The 15,173-nt window shown below is 46.8% G+C and overlaps 1 protein-coding gene across 1 annotated transcript in view; it reads right to left on the reverse strand.

The window, feature by feature from the left end:
* Nucleotides 1–12,147, reverse strand: part of LOC142471792 (2-hydroxyacylsphingosine 1-beta-galactosyltransferase-like) — a 53,849-nt gene extending 41,702 nt beyond the window's left edge. Inside the window, exons 1-2 of the mRNA XM_075578280.1 lie at nt 12,029–12,147; nt 4,534–5,357 (exon numbers count right to left, since the gene is read on the reverse strand). Coding sequence (XP_075434395.1) covers nt 4,534–5,355 — 822 coding nt within the window. The 5' untranslated portion in view covers nt 5,356–5,357; nt 12,029–12,147. The remainder of the gene's footprint in view (nt 1–4,533; nt 5,358–12,028) is intronic.
* Between the last annotated feature and the right edge of the window lie 3,026 nt (nt 12,148–15,173).

Below are 15,173 nucleotides of genomic sequence, written 5' to 3' on the forward strand. Positions count from 1 at the left end.
TAGCCAATCCCGAAGCGACGTGATCGACGCACAACGCATTGATGTCACTGTTCAGTTAACGCAAACGCGGACGTGGGATTGATCGAGCAGTGGAGAGGGGCTCTGGAGCTGATGGTGCAGACCGGGTGAAAGAACTATGGCTGCAGTGGATGTTTGAGCGGGAATATACAGACGATAGAGTATCTTTTTCGTGCACACTTATGGCAGATGTCTGTGAGTGTTTTTAAGCGTTGATTTTGTCTCATTAAATTTACAGGGTACACTACTGTATGTGTTTTGCGCTTTCTCCTTCTTTTTTTCTGTAGTTTTGTTCTGGACCCATGGGTTGGATCCTTTGAAGAGAGCAGCATCATTTACCTGAGATTGATAACCACCTTGGACTGGTGACTGAACAATTGGACACTTGGTGGACTAACACTATTAAGACTTTATATATACTGTTGATCCAATAGATATATTTTTTATCATTTCAATATTTATAGTGATTTGAGCGCTAGCTGTTCATCATTCATATAAGATTAATTACTCTTATGTTGAATTATTATTTGGTGTGTAATAGCTAATCTGTTTAGTAATTTCATTACAAAATGTCCAAGATTGCTGTAAGGAAACTCATTAATAAACATTAACCTGCAGACACAGAAATCTTAGCTTACTGATATAAACACAGACCCATTATAGATGTAGCCAGGTCCCCCAGGTTAGTCCTCACCTCCCCTGCATTGGGAGAGTCAGGCAAAGTTGCAGAGCGTGCAGGGAGCACTCCGGTGCATAGGAGGCTCCGCGGCGGCCCGAACATTCAGAGCGCAGTCATTTTCAGGTTCGCGCATGTGCAGCAAGCCTAGTATGCGACGCGCCTTCAGTGAGCTTGCGCATGCGCAGAGAGTTAGTGCGGTAGCACGGGAAGCCTGGACCTATCAGAGGAGTGCTAGAGCAGGGGACTACAAGTCCCAGGAGCGCTAGGGAGACCACCTGATGCCAGGGAGCCAATTGGGTCCTTGCAGGAAGGAGATAGGAGGTTGCACCGAGGAACACGCTTGCCAGTCAAGACCAGGAAGGGGAAGAGGTAGGAGCTGTGTGTGTAGAGAGGCAAGTAGCCTCTACACTAGGCCAGAAACCCCCCTAAGCCCCAGATAGACCCCTGAGTCACATACAGCTTGTGGTTGCTGTAGAGACATGCCCTAGAATAGGAACCTGCCCCAGTAGTGTGCAAAGTCAGGGACACAGCGGACGCTGTAGTTCCTTATCAGAGGTTTGGGACCAGACCTTTTCAGAGACAGTCATATCTACAAGGGTGGGATTGCCCCGGCAGGACGTCGCGGAAAGCATCGCGTCTGCGGATCTTTTGTGAAGATTTGTCTGCTGGTCCGAGTGCAGCAGCGCTCTGCAGGTAACCCTACACCAAAGTGCAGCAACTATAACATTCTCACTCTAGTGGCCGCGCGGTCACCATACACTTGGGGTTTGGGTGTGGGACCTTGGACACAGTGTGGGGTACAAAGTGCAGGGTCGCGTCATACGAGGCTCTTTGGATAGTTGTGTCTCTAGTGGGAGGAGTATGTGATGTGTATGCATATAAGATTGATGACTATCGGTAGTAAAGATATTTGTTATTATATATACAGTGTGTATATCATTATATTGGTGTCCTGCGAGGAACAACTCCCGCTCTGCTGGGAGCCAGGTTGAGGCGCTGCATCTGGTAAGGAGTAACATATACATATCGCCCCAGGCTCTCTGTGGCAGAGGCTCAGGCTCTGCGAGCCAACAGGTTACACACACACCATTAGTAGTCTTCCTGTGTTCTAGGGGAAACAGGGCTACATAAACAAGACACGTTATGTTTTGTCATTTTCTTTACAAGAACTGCTAATGGGAATTTTCTCTTAACATTTTCATTTAGCATGTTTTCAAAATCAACAAATATCTTATTTACTCTACACGTGTTGATTTGCTTCTTTTATTTTTCTTATTTTTCTTATTTCAAAAAAGAAGAACAATAATAACTGATGTGCTTCGTAACATTTTTCAACTTTTTTTAAATTAATCTAAACACTTAACCCAGCAGCTGGACAACATACAATGTAACCTACATTTGAACACAAAAGGCTACTGAGAATACCCTTATGCGATGTTGTCCAGTTGCTCCTATCCATGTTATTCTGACACTAGCTGTGGGCAGCCTTGGAGGCCTGTAGCAGACTAAGGCCCAACTCCACAAAAGGGTGCAAAGCCTCAGGTTCCATTCATATGAATGGGAATAAAGGCATGCTAAAGTTTAGCCCCTCTTGTGGATCTGGGCCTAAGGGTTTAATCCCAAATAGTCCCATGCAACCTTTTGGACAGTTTTCGTCTTCCATAGGGATTTCCGGACGAGAGCAGCTGGAACGGCCATATCGGACCACGAATAATAAGGCACTCTGGTGTAGATTTACTAAAGGCCGATGATGGTGCGTTTAATATTTAGGCTATAAAATATTGGGATTACAACGAGATATATTTTTGGGAATCCCGTCATGTATACCTAATCAAGTCTTCATTCTTCCACCTAAACAACATGGGCAGGATTACAGCAACTGATCCCCCCCAGACGATCTTACTACAATTGTCCATGCGTTTCTGTCCCACGCCTGGACCACTGCAATGCACTCAACTTGGGAGTTCGGGGAAAAAGAGCTACGCCACCTGCAGCTGGTGCAGAATGCTGCGGCCAGGTTGTTAACTAACTAACCAGACCCGTTCTTGCCACATGACACCTGTTCTCCGTTCTCTGCATTGGCTGTCTGGAAAATTGTGAATTTATTTCAAGATTGGCTTGTTGACATTCAAAGCTCTACATTCTTTGAGTCCCATTGGGTGAAAAGCGCTATATAAATAAAGTTATTATTATTATAAATGGGTAGCGATATTCAATTTGCATACACACAAAAAGTGTAACAGCGTTAAATAACGCTTGTGAAACAAATAATCATGATCGCATTCTTCAGACTTTATAGAATCAGTCGCCAAGAATCTACTTGTGCAGTGACCAACACACAGGTGCTGCACTTGCAACAACATTACAGTAAACTAAATAAATACCCCAGGACATTGCCATCTACATGGTAAAAACTTATGAATAATAAATACATGTCATGTAACTCTTGATATGTTACTGCCTGGTAAATTATGTTTAGAAATTAATACAAATAAATAAACACAAAAACCTATATGCATATTAAAGCAGCAAACAGAATCCTCACACAAGTTATCTGTGGCTCATCTGATGTTGTCTAACTAATCGCACACAAAATGCTCACAGTTTATTGTAAGAAGATTTGGTAGTGGAATAAGCACACAGGAGCCTTTCTGTAAGTTAACTTACTCTGTATTTAAAGCATCCGAGCAGGTATATACATAACATGACGTTTCATGACAAACAAGTCCTTTCCTCAGCCATATAATGTGTATGGTCTGAGAAAAGGACTTGTTTGTCCTGAAACGTCATGTCATGTTCTGTATATACCTACTCTGATGCTTTAAATACAGAGTAAGTTAAGTTACAGAATGGCTCCTGTGTGCTTCTTCCACTACCAAATCGTATTGGATCCAGCTTTGAGATGCCGGGATCAGCAGAGAGTGAGCACAAGGGAAGGAAACGTTGATCTATTTTCTCTAAGTAACGGTGTGCCACTTTTCCAACTGTTTATGTAGCGATGTAGCCAACTTTACTGCAACCGAAGGCGCACTGCAGCGGGACATACATAATGCACCAGCAGGAGAAGCGGTCATTGTTTTGAATCAGCTGTGCACGAGATGATGGTGAAGCTATAGCGCTATTTAACCCGGGGAAACTCGCCAGTGGGTTCTGTAACGGTGGCTATATCCGTAGATGAAATGGGGGGGAAGGAAAATCAGAACAGTAAAACGTGTATTGTTATACTGTTAACAAAACAAAAATAGATATGAAGGACAATCTATAAGGGAATTTCAACACAAAAAAACAAGCACATGGGAATAAAACCTTGGGCACAAATGTATCCCTTTGGACACAGAAATCAGACACCGTGGATTCGTGTTATTTTAATATTTGGTTATAGATCACCAACCTTTATGAAAAACAAGGCCACCAGACTTCTTCTGGTTTTGACTAAGTTGTACTGCAAAAGGCTGCTAAAACAGGCTATGGATTTAAGACTAGCGTCCGTTAAAAGCAGTCTAGTTGCACATTTACGTTGTGTTCAAGTATAGGTGTATGCATACTTCTCACAAAAGGGGAAAAGCACCTTTATTTTAGCCTTTCAATATATTAACATCTGCTCTGATATTATGCAACAGAAACCAAACTGTATAGAGCCTCTTGACAAATGCATTCAGGTGCACAATTATTATTTTAGCATGAGTGTCACTAATTCTGCTTCTTCAGCAGACAATGCCTAAAGAAAAGCTTTAAAAAAAAAAGGATTTGACAATAAAAACAGCCCACATTATTTCTCTGAAAATAAAAATGGAAGGACCTTTGAAAGTATAATTAAAAAGTTTGTGAAACCTTACTTGTGGCAGTCTGCTGGCGGGCTTGGTCAGGATTCCTCCAACGTAGACGACATTTGGTAGAGTAGGTCTTGGAAACTCCAAAGCTACATCAGTGCAGAGCATCCATAAGCTAGATCCTTGGATTAAATCAGACATCGACCTTGTTGGCAAAACGTTGTATTTCTTGATTATCCTGTCATATTTTGGTAGAACTAGAAAACTGACTCCAAATCGAGAGACAAGATAAACAATTGTATTTCTTATCCTGTCCAGCAGGTTCATGCGGTCTGTGAGAAGGGAGTTAAACTCAGGAACGTAGGCTAAAGGAGCAGGAGCCCCCATTTCAGGTGGGTACAAAAGTCCAGCAGAAAAAACTGCGTACCTAACACCCAAAATGTTGGCAATGATAAATCCACACAACTCGTTGGGATCAACCAGCACCAGATCAAAGTTCTCCTGCTTCAGGCGCTGTATGAAGTCTTGGTTGCCCACCATGATGTCACAGTTTTTGGAATAGTGATCAAGAATGTCTAAGAGTTCTGATACTGTGAGCCTCCCAGAGAAAATATTCTGCATTTTGGTCTGCAGAAAATCGTCTGATGTAGTGCTGTTAAAGATTCCTGGGTAACGCTGAAATTCATAATGACTGGATGGTGGGATGTCCCTACCTTCAGAAACAAGGAAAACAGTTTGATGGCCTTGTTCATGCAAAGCGGAGGCCAGGGTCTTGAATATGTACAGGTGGCTTTCAAACATTATTGGCGGCGCCACAACAATTTTGGCAGCCTTTGTTATTCCAACAGCGACCCACAGGAAGAGAACAACTGATGTAAAAGGCTTCATGGCTGCAGTTAAAAAGAAAGAAGGCAGAAGTGTGACCATAAAGATAAAATTGTGCCATTAACTATCCTTTATGCTATATACTGTACTGTGCAAGCCTAGGTTTTGCACACAGGATACACAGAGACTTCACTTAGCTGTAAGAGGGGTCTATAACACATTCCAGTACAGTATGTAGCAAACCCTTTAACCTAAAAAAAAAAAAAACTTATTTTAAGAAAGAAGATGCATATTTCTTATGGCTTATTTCCTTTCAGAAATTGAGAGATTGGGTATCACAACTGCAAAACAAAGTTTATTTTCAGGTTTATCACAGACAATTCTAAAGTGCGGGGAAACATCTTCAGGCGAGGAGATACTGTACCAGCTTGTGCAGCCATACAACACAGACAAACAAATTCTTGAAAGTGCAGGTCTCCTCAAAGACAGAAATACAAAGTAGAGTTCTACTCAAAAGTTCAAAATGAACTAGTTGAAAGCTCCATATGGGACCTGGAATGTTGTTATCCCACTGTTCTTGGCTGTCACATTAAATGGAGAACTTCATTATGAACTTGTGAGTAGAGCTCTACTTTGTATCTCTGTCTTTGAGGAGACCTGCACTTTGAAGAATTTGTTTGTCTAGATTTATCAAAGACAAATATAATTGTGCTGAAAGACATTGGAGGGTGTTAGGAATTTCCCTTCAAACTTGGGATATAGCTATATGTAAGTCCCCGCTCACGCTGTGCGCACAGCGCTCGTGTGCGGGCACACACGCTCACCCGCCCTTAGCGCTTAAGTAAACAAAAAACTATACTTACCCGCGCGCTCAACTACCTGCAATGCCCCCCTCCCCCACACGCGCGTACATTCAGGACACCCGGCGCTCATGCTTTTAGCGCTCTCTCCCCCCCATGCTGCCTCTCTCTCTCCCCCCCATGCTGCCTCTCTCTCTCCCCCCCATGCTGCCTCTCTCTCCCCCCCATGCTGCCTCTCTCTCTCCCCCCCCCCATGCTGCCTCTCTCTCTCCCCCCCCATGCTGCCTCTCTCTCCCCCCCCATGCTGCCTCTCTCTCTCTCCCCCATGCAGCCTCTCTCTCTCCCCCCCATGCAGCCTCTCTCTCTCCCCCATGCTGCCTCTCTCTCCCCCCCCATGCTGCCTCTCTCTCCCCCCCATGCTGCCTCTCTCTCTCCCCGCCATGCTGTCCCTCTCTCTCTCCCCCCCATGCTGTCCCTCTCTCTCCCCCCCATGTCTCGCTCTCTCCCCCCCATGTCTCTCTCTCCCCCTCTCATGCTGCCTCTCTCTCCCCCCCCCCCATGTCTCTCTCTCTCTCTCCCTCCCCCATGTCTCTCTCTCACCCTCTCATGCTGCCTCTCTCTCCCCCTCGCTGCATCTCGTGTGTGTCCGTTCTGGTCCCTACCTGCCTCTGTGGAACATTGGGGGGGAAGCCATCTTGAGCCCTGGCAGCAGACACCGAAGCTCCCACTGTCTCACTGCTGGGGCTCCTCTGCCTCTAACCCCGCCCCCACCCTCTGCCTCTAACCCCGCCTCCACCCTCTGCAGCTACCCCTGCCCCCACCCTCTGCAACTACCCATGCCCACTCCCCCCTACCCCCTGCTCCCAACGTGGGATGTAGGGGGAAGTGCCAATTGAGATTCCCCTGTGCGCGCGCCCCAACCCAACCTCCCCCGCGTGCCCCAACCCAACTTCCCCCGCGCGCGCCTCCTGCTCCGGGCATCAGCCACGGGATTAGCCCGCCAGTCTCGACAGCCGCCGCAGTGTTATTGGGGGTGGGGGGACGCTCTAAGCAGCAGGACTCCTGTCTGTCACTGCCTCCCAGCACCGTTCCCACACACCCCTCCCCCAGCTCCCCAAAGGGCAAGCCAGCCGCCGGCTGCTACTCCAAGGCACTGCTGCATTCCTCACGGCTCTTAGTGGCTCAGGCTAAAGCTCCCCGCCAAAAATATGCCCAGGTGGGGAGTCGAAAACAGCTGACCACTGCCATTCTGGCCCCTCTGACTGCACCCTCAACAACATCTCTGGCGAGAGGGCAGGTGAACGGACCGCAGGAAGCACCGCGGAGCTCACAGAATCCATTGATGTTTTACTCCAGAGGGGCCAGGTGAAAGACCCCCTCCCGTTCACGACCTCACTTAAATATATGACCCATCTCAGCCTGTGCTACCCAGCCCTACCATAACACTTAAGAAACAAGGGTGGTTGGGTGGTGAGTGACAGGCCCACTTGCCATGAGGCCCAAGCACTTGGGCCGTCAGCATGAGAAAATAATAGATACCCATATACATCTTAGGGGGATTTAAAGAGCCAGGATTTAAAGGGCAAGGAAGAAGGTAGCAGCACCCACCCGGTCAAGGTAAGTCACCCACCCAGTAAGTCACCCACCCAGTCACTGTCACCCACCCACCCAGTCACTGTCACTCAGTCTCTGTCACCCACCGACTGTCACCGACCCAGTCACTGTCACCCACCGACCAAGTCACTGTCACCCACCGACCCAGTCACTGTCACCCACTAACTCACTCACCCAGTCACTAACCCACCGAGTCACTAACCCACCAAGTCACCCAGTCACCAACCCACCCACCAAAGTCACCCACCAAGTCAAGTCACCCACTCACCCAGTCACCAACCCACTCACCCACCCAGTTCACCCAGTCACTCTGCCACCAAGTCACTCTGCCACCCAGTCACTCACCAGTCACTCACACTCACCCAGTCACTCACCCACCCAGTCATTCACCCACCCAGTCACTCACTCACTGTGGGGGGGGGGGGGAGAAATTGCCTGCCCTTTAATTTGTCTGGGCCCCATGATTTCTGTTGGCGGCCCTGGGTATAGGCTGCACTCAATGTTTATAAAATGATTTACAAAATCTTCAAAAAGGTGCTGGAACATACAAGGTACATGACATATGTATATATATATATATATATATATATATATATATATATATATATATATATATATATATATATATATATATATGTATGTGTATGTTTGTATGTGTGTATATATATATATATATATATATAAAAGATATGTGTTACCTCTCTCAAGCCCTTATAATAGGATCGCGTGCTGCCAGGGAAATGGTAGAATATATCTAGTAAACTTGTACTATAGAGGAGTACGCAAAAGGTCCCAAATGACGGCGCACCGTAGACCAGGTTTATATTATATCTTGGTCTAAATGTGCGGACTAAAGACAATAGATTAAAATAAATTTTATTCACATAGAAAGGTAAAAAACGTTCAATCCTAATCCTAAATCTCAAAGTGAGAGGTTAAAGCCACTGACTAAAGGCTGTGAATAGTAATGTATGCTAATATATACAGCCACTCGGATCGTGGTGTACATAGTAATGCTTCTGTTGCAATCTATCAGAAAGATGTATTTAGTACACTGAAAGTCTGGAGGTATGAACCACACACTTGCGGTAGATACCTATAAGGTAAGTTGGTTTACTGATAATATTAGACTAAATCCTCTTGATAAATTAATGCGGGAGAGATATTAATATATCAATTTATATTCCTAAGTGAATAAGAGGAAATGTACTATTGCAGACGAAAGTAGATAATGTCTGCTACAATATATTTGAGACGGCTATATGAATAGTTATGGTGTGTCCTCACTTGGTATAAAACTCCATAGTGATAGTGTGTCTTGATGCTGTATCATATGTAACCTGGTCTCCCCAGCGAGACAGTGCCCCCTCACCTAGCTGCCGATCGCGCGGGCCGCCGCGTCCAATGGCGGCTCCGTCGGCGATTGCAGGGGTGAGGGGCGGTCAGGTCCCGGCTCGGGGGTTGCCGGGGACGCGCTGCGGCCGGTTGCTGGGGCCGCAAGCGCGTCACGGGGGACCTTGGCGCTCTCGGAGCCGGGCGGAGAGGGCGTCGCCATTAGAGAGGGACTCGCGCATGCGCAGTGATCGCGCATGCGCAGGGACTGTCCAGAGTCAGGAGAAGTCGCGAGAGCGCGAGAAATAGGCAGGAAAAGGTTGAGGCGGCCCCTAAAGACTCGCGCATGCGCAGGGCTAGCCAGGGAGGCAGAGACAGCTCAGTAAAGGTCAAGGCGGCCATTAGATGTTCGCGCATGCGCAGTAGAGGCACGCACACGGCCCCAATGTGTTTCTAGGCTCCATGGACTACAACTCCCATGGGCATAGCGAGACAGGCACCAGGTGCCTCATAGGAGCCATAGGGGCTGCAGGATTACACTGGGCCAGAAAGAGATACATTTCGCGGGCTTGGAGCACGCTAGTCAGAGTCAGGAGCCCAAGGAAAGAGGTAGGGTGCAGGAGTCAGGGACTCCCTGCACTAGGCCAGCGGCCCTAAGGTTCAAGTTAGCCCTGATTCCCCACCATGTTAGTGAGTGTTGCCAGGATAGCCTCAGGTTAGGGACCCTGTCACTTGCTGGTAGTTAGAGCTGGGGAATAGAAAGGGACGAGTGGGCTGAGTGTTAGCCTGCAGAGCGTTGCTGCAGGAATTAGGTGAGTTAAGCGACGTGAGGCACTGGGGGGTTCATAGAGGTAACCAATCGGGAGCCATAACCCAGGTCCGCGTTGCGCGTAGTATGAGGCAAACTGGGGGGTTCATAGCGGTAACCAATCCGGGGAGCCATGGCCCAGGGCCCGTGTTACGAGTAGCGTGGGTGCAGGGACCTACCTGCATAGGACTAGGCACCCCGCAGGCCCTAGGAGTTTTCCTTAAGCCACCTAGGATGCTGTGCTGTAGGGACGGCCTATAGTACAGTGTGTGTTACGTTGTTATAGTGTTAGGTAGGGACTCAGGCAGCGGACGCTGCGGTTACAGTTAAGGAGTCGGGCCCAAGTCGGGGCCACAGAGAATAACTCAAGGTTGGGATTCAGACGGATTCATCGCACGTCTGACCCTTTGTGAAGTGTTGCTGACCCGAGCACCGGAGTGCTCGGCAGGTTTCATACAGTCATAAGTGCACCAACGGGCCCTTAGTGTAATTGTGACTGCGCAGGTCACCCATTGACTCTCTCTGCAAGAGTGTGGACATTGGGTGGGGTTCTTTGGACACTGGGTGGGATCACCTGGTGTTAGGAAAGCGTTCCTGCGCGACGCAGTGGTAAGTGTCTCCTCTAGAGAGGGACACCGGTTATGTTGGTATTGTCATGATATGTGTTATCTCATGTTCTTAAGTAAATAGTATTAGTTATTATATATCATTGTGTGTGAGTATTGATTATTAGTGATTGTCCTGCGAGGAACCCCTCCCCCTCTGGTGGGAGCCATCGCAAGGTGGAGGCGCTGCATCGTTGTAAGTGAGTACCCTAGTATAATTGCCCCAGGTTCCCCGTGGCGGAACTCAGCCCTCCTGCAAGCCAACAGGTAATGCACCACACCTATGGTAACACCGTATGTTCCTCCGCACCCACAGTATAATCTGCGATAGGGGGGGGGGAAAACCCGTTACACATATATATAAAGCAGAAAATAGCCGTGGGACATCGTGTTAGTCCAGTTGCGATAGTGCAGAATAAATGAGTCTTCAGTATTAGGTGATACCTTTTTTATTGGACTAACAATTTATGTCATAGGACAAGCTTTCGAGAGTATCCTCTCTCTTCAGCTCAAGCAATACTGATATACAAAGGATTCAATGACTAAAACAGTGTAGAGAGAGGAGAAAAAAAAAACCCCAACAGATATTTACTGTAGATAAGGTAGGGTGTTAAAAGTGTTTGAAGCCAGGGGACAGTGTCAAAGAAAGGTGGGGAGGGGAACGGATGCTGGGGGGGAGAGAAAGTGTGGATAAGAATTGAGGCAAGCAGGATGGATTCCTCAATGGAATGTTTAAAAGCAGGATGGATTCCCTCAATGGAATGTTTAAAAGCACCCAGAACGGAAAACATTTGAACTCAGAAGGATAAGACTCTTTGACACCAAAACAAGTGGACTTAATACAGACATGGGTTTTCTCACACCCTATCAAAATTGTTTGTAATTATCCTGCTTGAATCAATCTTATCCACACTTTCTCAAAAGCACCCCCCCCCACCCACCCCCCCCCCCCCCCCCCCCCCCCCAGCATCCCTTCCCCTCCCCACCTTTCTTTGACACTGTCCCCTGGCTTCAAACACTTTTAACACCCTACCTTATCTACAGTAAATATCTGTGTTTTTTTTCTTTCTTTTTTTCTCCTCTCTCTACACTGTTTTAGCCATTGAATCCTTTGTATATCTGTATTGCTGACCTGAAGAAGAGAGGATAACTCTCGAAAGCTTGTCCTATGACATAAATTGTTAGTCCAATAAAAAGGTATCGAGAGAGAGAGAGAGAGAGAGAGAGAGAGAGAGAGAGAGAGAGAGAGAGAGAGAGAGAGAGAGAGAAGAGAGAGAGAGAGAGAGAGAGAGAGAGAGAGAGAGAGAGATGTGTAGCACACTGAAATAACCAAGCATAACAAATGCATTTACTTAAACTTAGTGCAGGGCAAAAAAACAGAACTAATAACTTCTCAGAGCAGCAGCCCTTTCGTCAGATCACCCCCACTTCTTTCATTCAAACAGGCATGATCGACGTTTCAACTTTGCAGCCAAAGTCCTGTGAGTGCATCGTTACTACATTTTTTTAAATAGCAAATTGAATATATAACTCTAGTTATATGTATATAATTCACGTTGCGCCTTAAATTTTCTCACCTCGTATCCTCCAGGTCTGTGGCGATGTCTCCTTTTTTAGAAAGATATTTGGGGGGGGGAAGGGTTAAAAGCTCCAGTTATAAAGGATGTGAATGGAAGTGTCCCTGTGTCCTGCAGCGTGTCTGTCCAAGAGCTGCACTCTCCTCTCTCTATGATATCACAGGGGGGGGGGGGGGGGACAGGTGCAGAACTTCTCCAGATAACCTCTTCAGCGTTCAGGATAATTAGGTCTTTGAAGCCTGTGGGTGACACTGGAAAGTTCCCTCCTTGCCGGATTCAATGACCGTGCCTGGTAGACTACTGTCCCTAGACCTTTTGCATGATCACAAAAGTCACTGTGTGATGCTGTCCGTTCCCTGCACTGGGTGTGATGATGATCTCGCCACTCTCTCCTCCCTTTACTCCGGATCCTTCACTCTCTTCTCTCAGGACAGTGTCACTTTTGTGCCCTTTATAACTTCAGACAATGTCCCAGTGCAGACCCCGCCCCCTCTCTGCATGCACAGAGTCACTTAGCAGAACCTGTGACACACTGTGGGAGGAATAAACACATTATCTTGTTAATTGTAAATAAGCGTGTGACTAATTAGAAATAGGCTACTGTTGTATTGCTGTCATCTGTGAACATGTACCATCATGCAAGCAAGTGATGTTACTACTGTATATATTTAATTTACTTGATATATTTCCACTGAGCATGCCCTACTCTTGTTAAATTGGGTTTTTAGTGATACAAATCAAATGTTAACACTTCACACTTCATCTCTGGCTTCTGAGGTTACCATGGTAACATGTACACTGTGCTGGGCTCCACTTTTAACCTCCCGGACACTTAATATTTAAAATGTTTATATCTCCTGATCGGAGCGTCAGATTTATCAGAATCAGTACCAGGGCATACTGGTTCTTCCTATCAGTGTTTGCAGATTGGAGAGGACGTGTGGGGACATCTACACACTATGTGCCTGTAACCGGCAAACGTGATGTCAACGGAGGAGTGTGCAAGTCTCGTGATACCCAGATGCAAGTCTCGCAACTGTGAGACACAGATGTGGAAGTGGTGTACCGAGTGATTGGGTGCAGGGTAACAAGCACCAGAAGGAGTCCACAGACCAGCTGTAATCACAGAGATTCCGCAGAACACGTCTGGTATATTGAGATACCAACTGCAGGACGGCAGGACATTGTGAAATCCGGTTCATAGGATGAGTGTGAGATACGCCTAACATTCTCAACTGCTTTTAAAGGGCTCATACAATGTGAGTTTTTTTACCTATCATGGTATACTAATGTTTTTTAATAAAATAGAGTTACACTATATTTGTGTCTCTTACCTTCCCTATATATATATGGTTTACTAGTACAGAAGTTAAGTGCGCAACTAAACAACCACAGGTGATGTGACAAAAATCATGTGATGAATGTGCAACTAGCACATACCCTAAATCTCTAACTAATTAGTGAGAGCAACACAGTAATGATAATAAAATGTGCAATACATACAGTGCCGTGAAATATATCTAGTGAATGTGTCTGCAGCTGTAAGGAAGGGGTTTCACAGCACCCCCAAACACTAGAGAGATGGAGACATAAAACAGCGCAAAGAACGCAAATAGTGAAGTATATCAAAGTATTATTAACAATAAACTTAGGGTAAGTATTCTGCGTACATCAAGGAGTATAAACATGAGCATCAGGTTACCAGTCAGCAGAACAGAAAGCTGTATACAGGAACAAATCCCACTTACCAGAGGGATATTACTTAAGAGATGACCAATATTAATATAAATGTTATGTAGCCCTGCTTCCTATCGCTTGCAGGCCGCTACTATGTGCTGTATTACCTGTAGGCTCACAGGGCCTAAGTCTCTGCCACGGAGAGCCTGGGGTACTCGCGTAATAACTATACCGGGTGCAGCACCTCCACCTGCGACAGCTCCCGCCAGAGGGGGAGTGGATCTTCGCAGGACATATACGTATACAGCAATCACTAACACAAAGCCTATAACTGTAACCAACTTCTTTTACTTGCATTTGAACCCTCACATGAATATACATGCAATACACTCCCTCCGGAGACACTCAATACTGCGCCACGGCGGACTCCAACACTCCCCGATCCCTCCACCGGGTGATCCCACCCCGTGTCCGATCCCTCAAGGGATAAGTCCTCCCGCGCCCAAGTGAGCCAAATATGTATATATATATATATATATATATATATATATATATATATATATATATGTGTGTGACTGCGCAGCCACTGAGTCCCGAAAGAATGGATGGTACCATTGGTGCACTTGTTGAAATACCTGCCGGGTACTCCGGTACCGGTGACTGCTACTCTCTTCACAAAGGATCCACCCGAGGCAGAAGTCGTCCTCCCACCCTCGCGGTGATCCAGGGCAATCCCACCCGGACACTCGAAATCCAATAGCGGCGTCTGAGCCCAGACCTCCCGCCGATTAGGACAGTCCTTTTTCACTCGACTGATACTAATGGGAATCAGGAACCTCACTACGGAAATCCCTAGCTCTGCTTGTCTCTACCGTGACTCAGGGCCTAACTGGGCCGGGGGCACCTGGCCTACGCATGGGGGTTTTGGGCCTCCCCTACACCAAAGCTCCCTCTCCTCTCCTGCTCTGCTCCACGTGCGCGCAACCACCTTCCTTTTCCTCCTCTACACCCTTTGCCCATTGGATCACTCCTGTCACAAGGTACCCACGGGGCTGCTGGGACAAGAGTCTCGCCACCTCCACCAATTAGCACTCTCCCCCTTCGCGGGCTTTGGCAACTCACATCCGCGCAGGCGCAACCTCCCTCCACTAGCAAGGGTGAAAAAGGGGGTCCTGGCTACATCCTCCCCCCTGTGGATTCCAACGTACCCGCTTGGACAACGATAACAGTGCAACCATTATATAATGAAAAACAGCTAATACATAGGTCTCTAAATCAACTTGTACATCTCACTGAACATGATAATAACTGATTGGACGCGATTGCGAGCCCACTGCTGAGCCTCATAATGGGGTGCCCCAAAGTGATCGTAAGCCAGCCTCTTTGGAGGTTGACCAGCTCTTTGGCTTCTGCGAATTTGTTCTTCCGCTACCTCTTCTGGAGAGTAGCAATTTTCATCTGGTATCTC

The sequence above is a fragment of the Ascaphus truei genome, chromosome 1 (genome assembly GCF_040206685.1).
Source record: "Ascaphus truei isolate aAscTru1 chromosome 1, aAscTru1.hap1, whole genome shotgun sequence".
NCBI classification, from domain to species: Eukaryota; Metazoa; Chordata; class Amphibia; order Anura; family Ascaphidae; genus Ascaphus; species Ascaphus truei.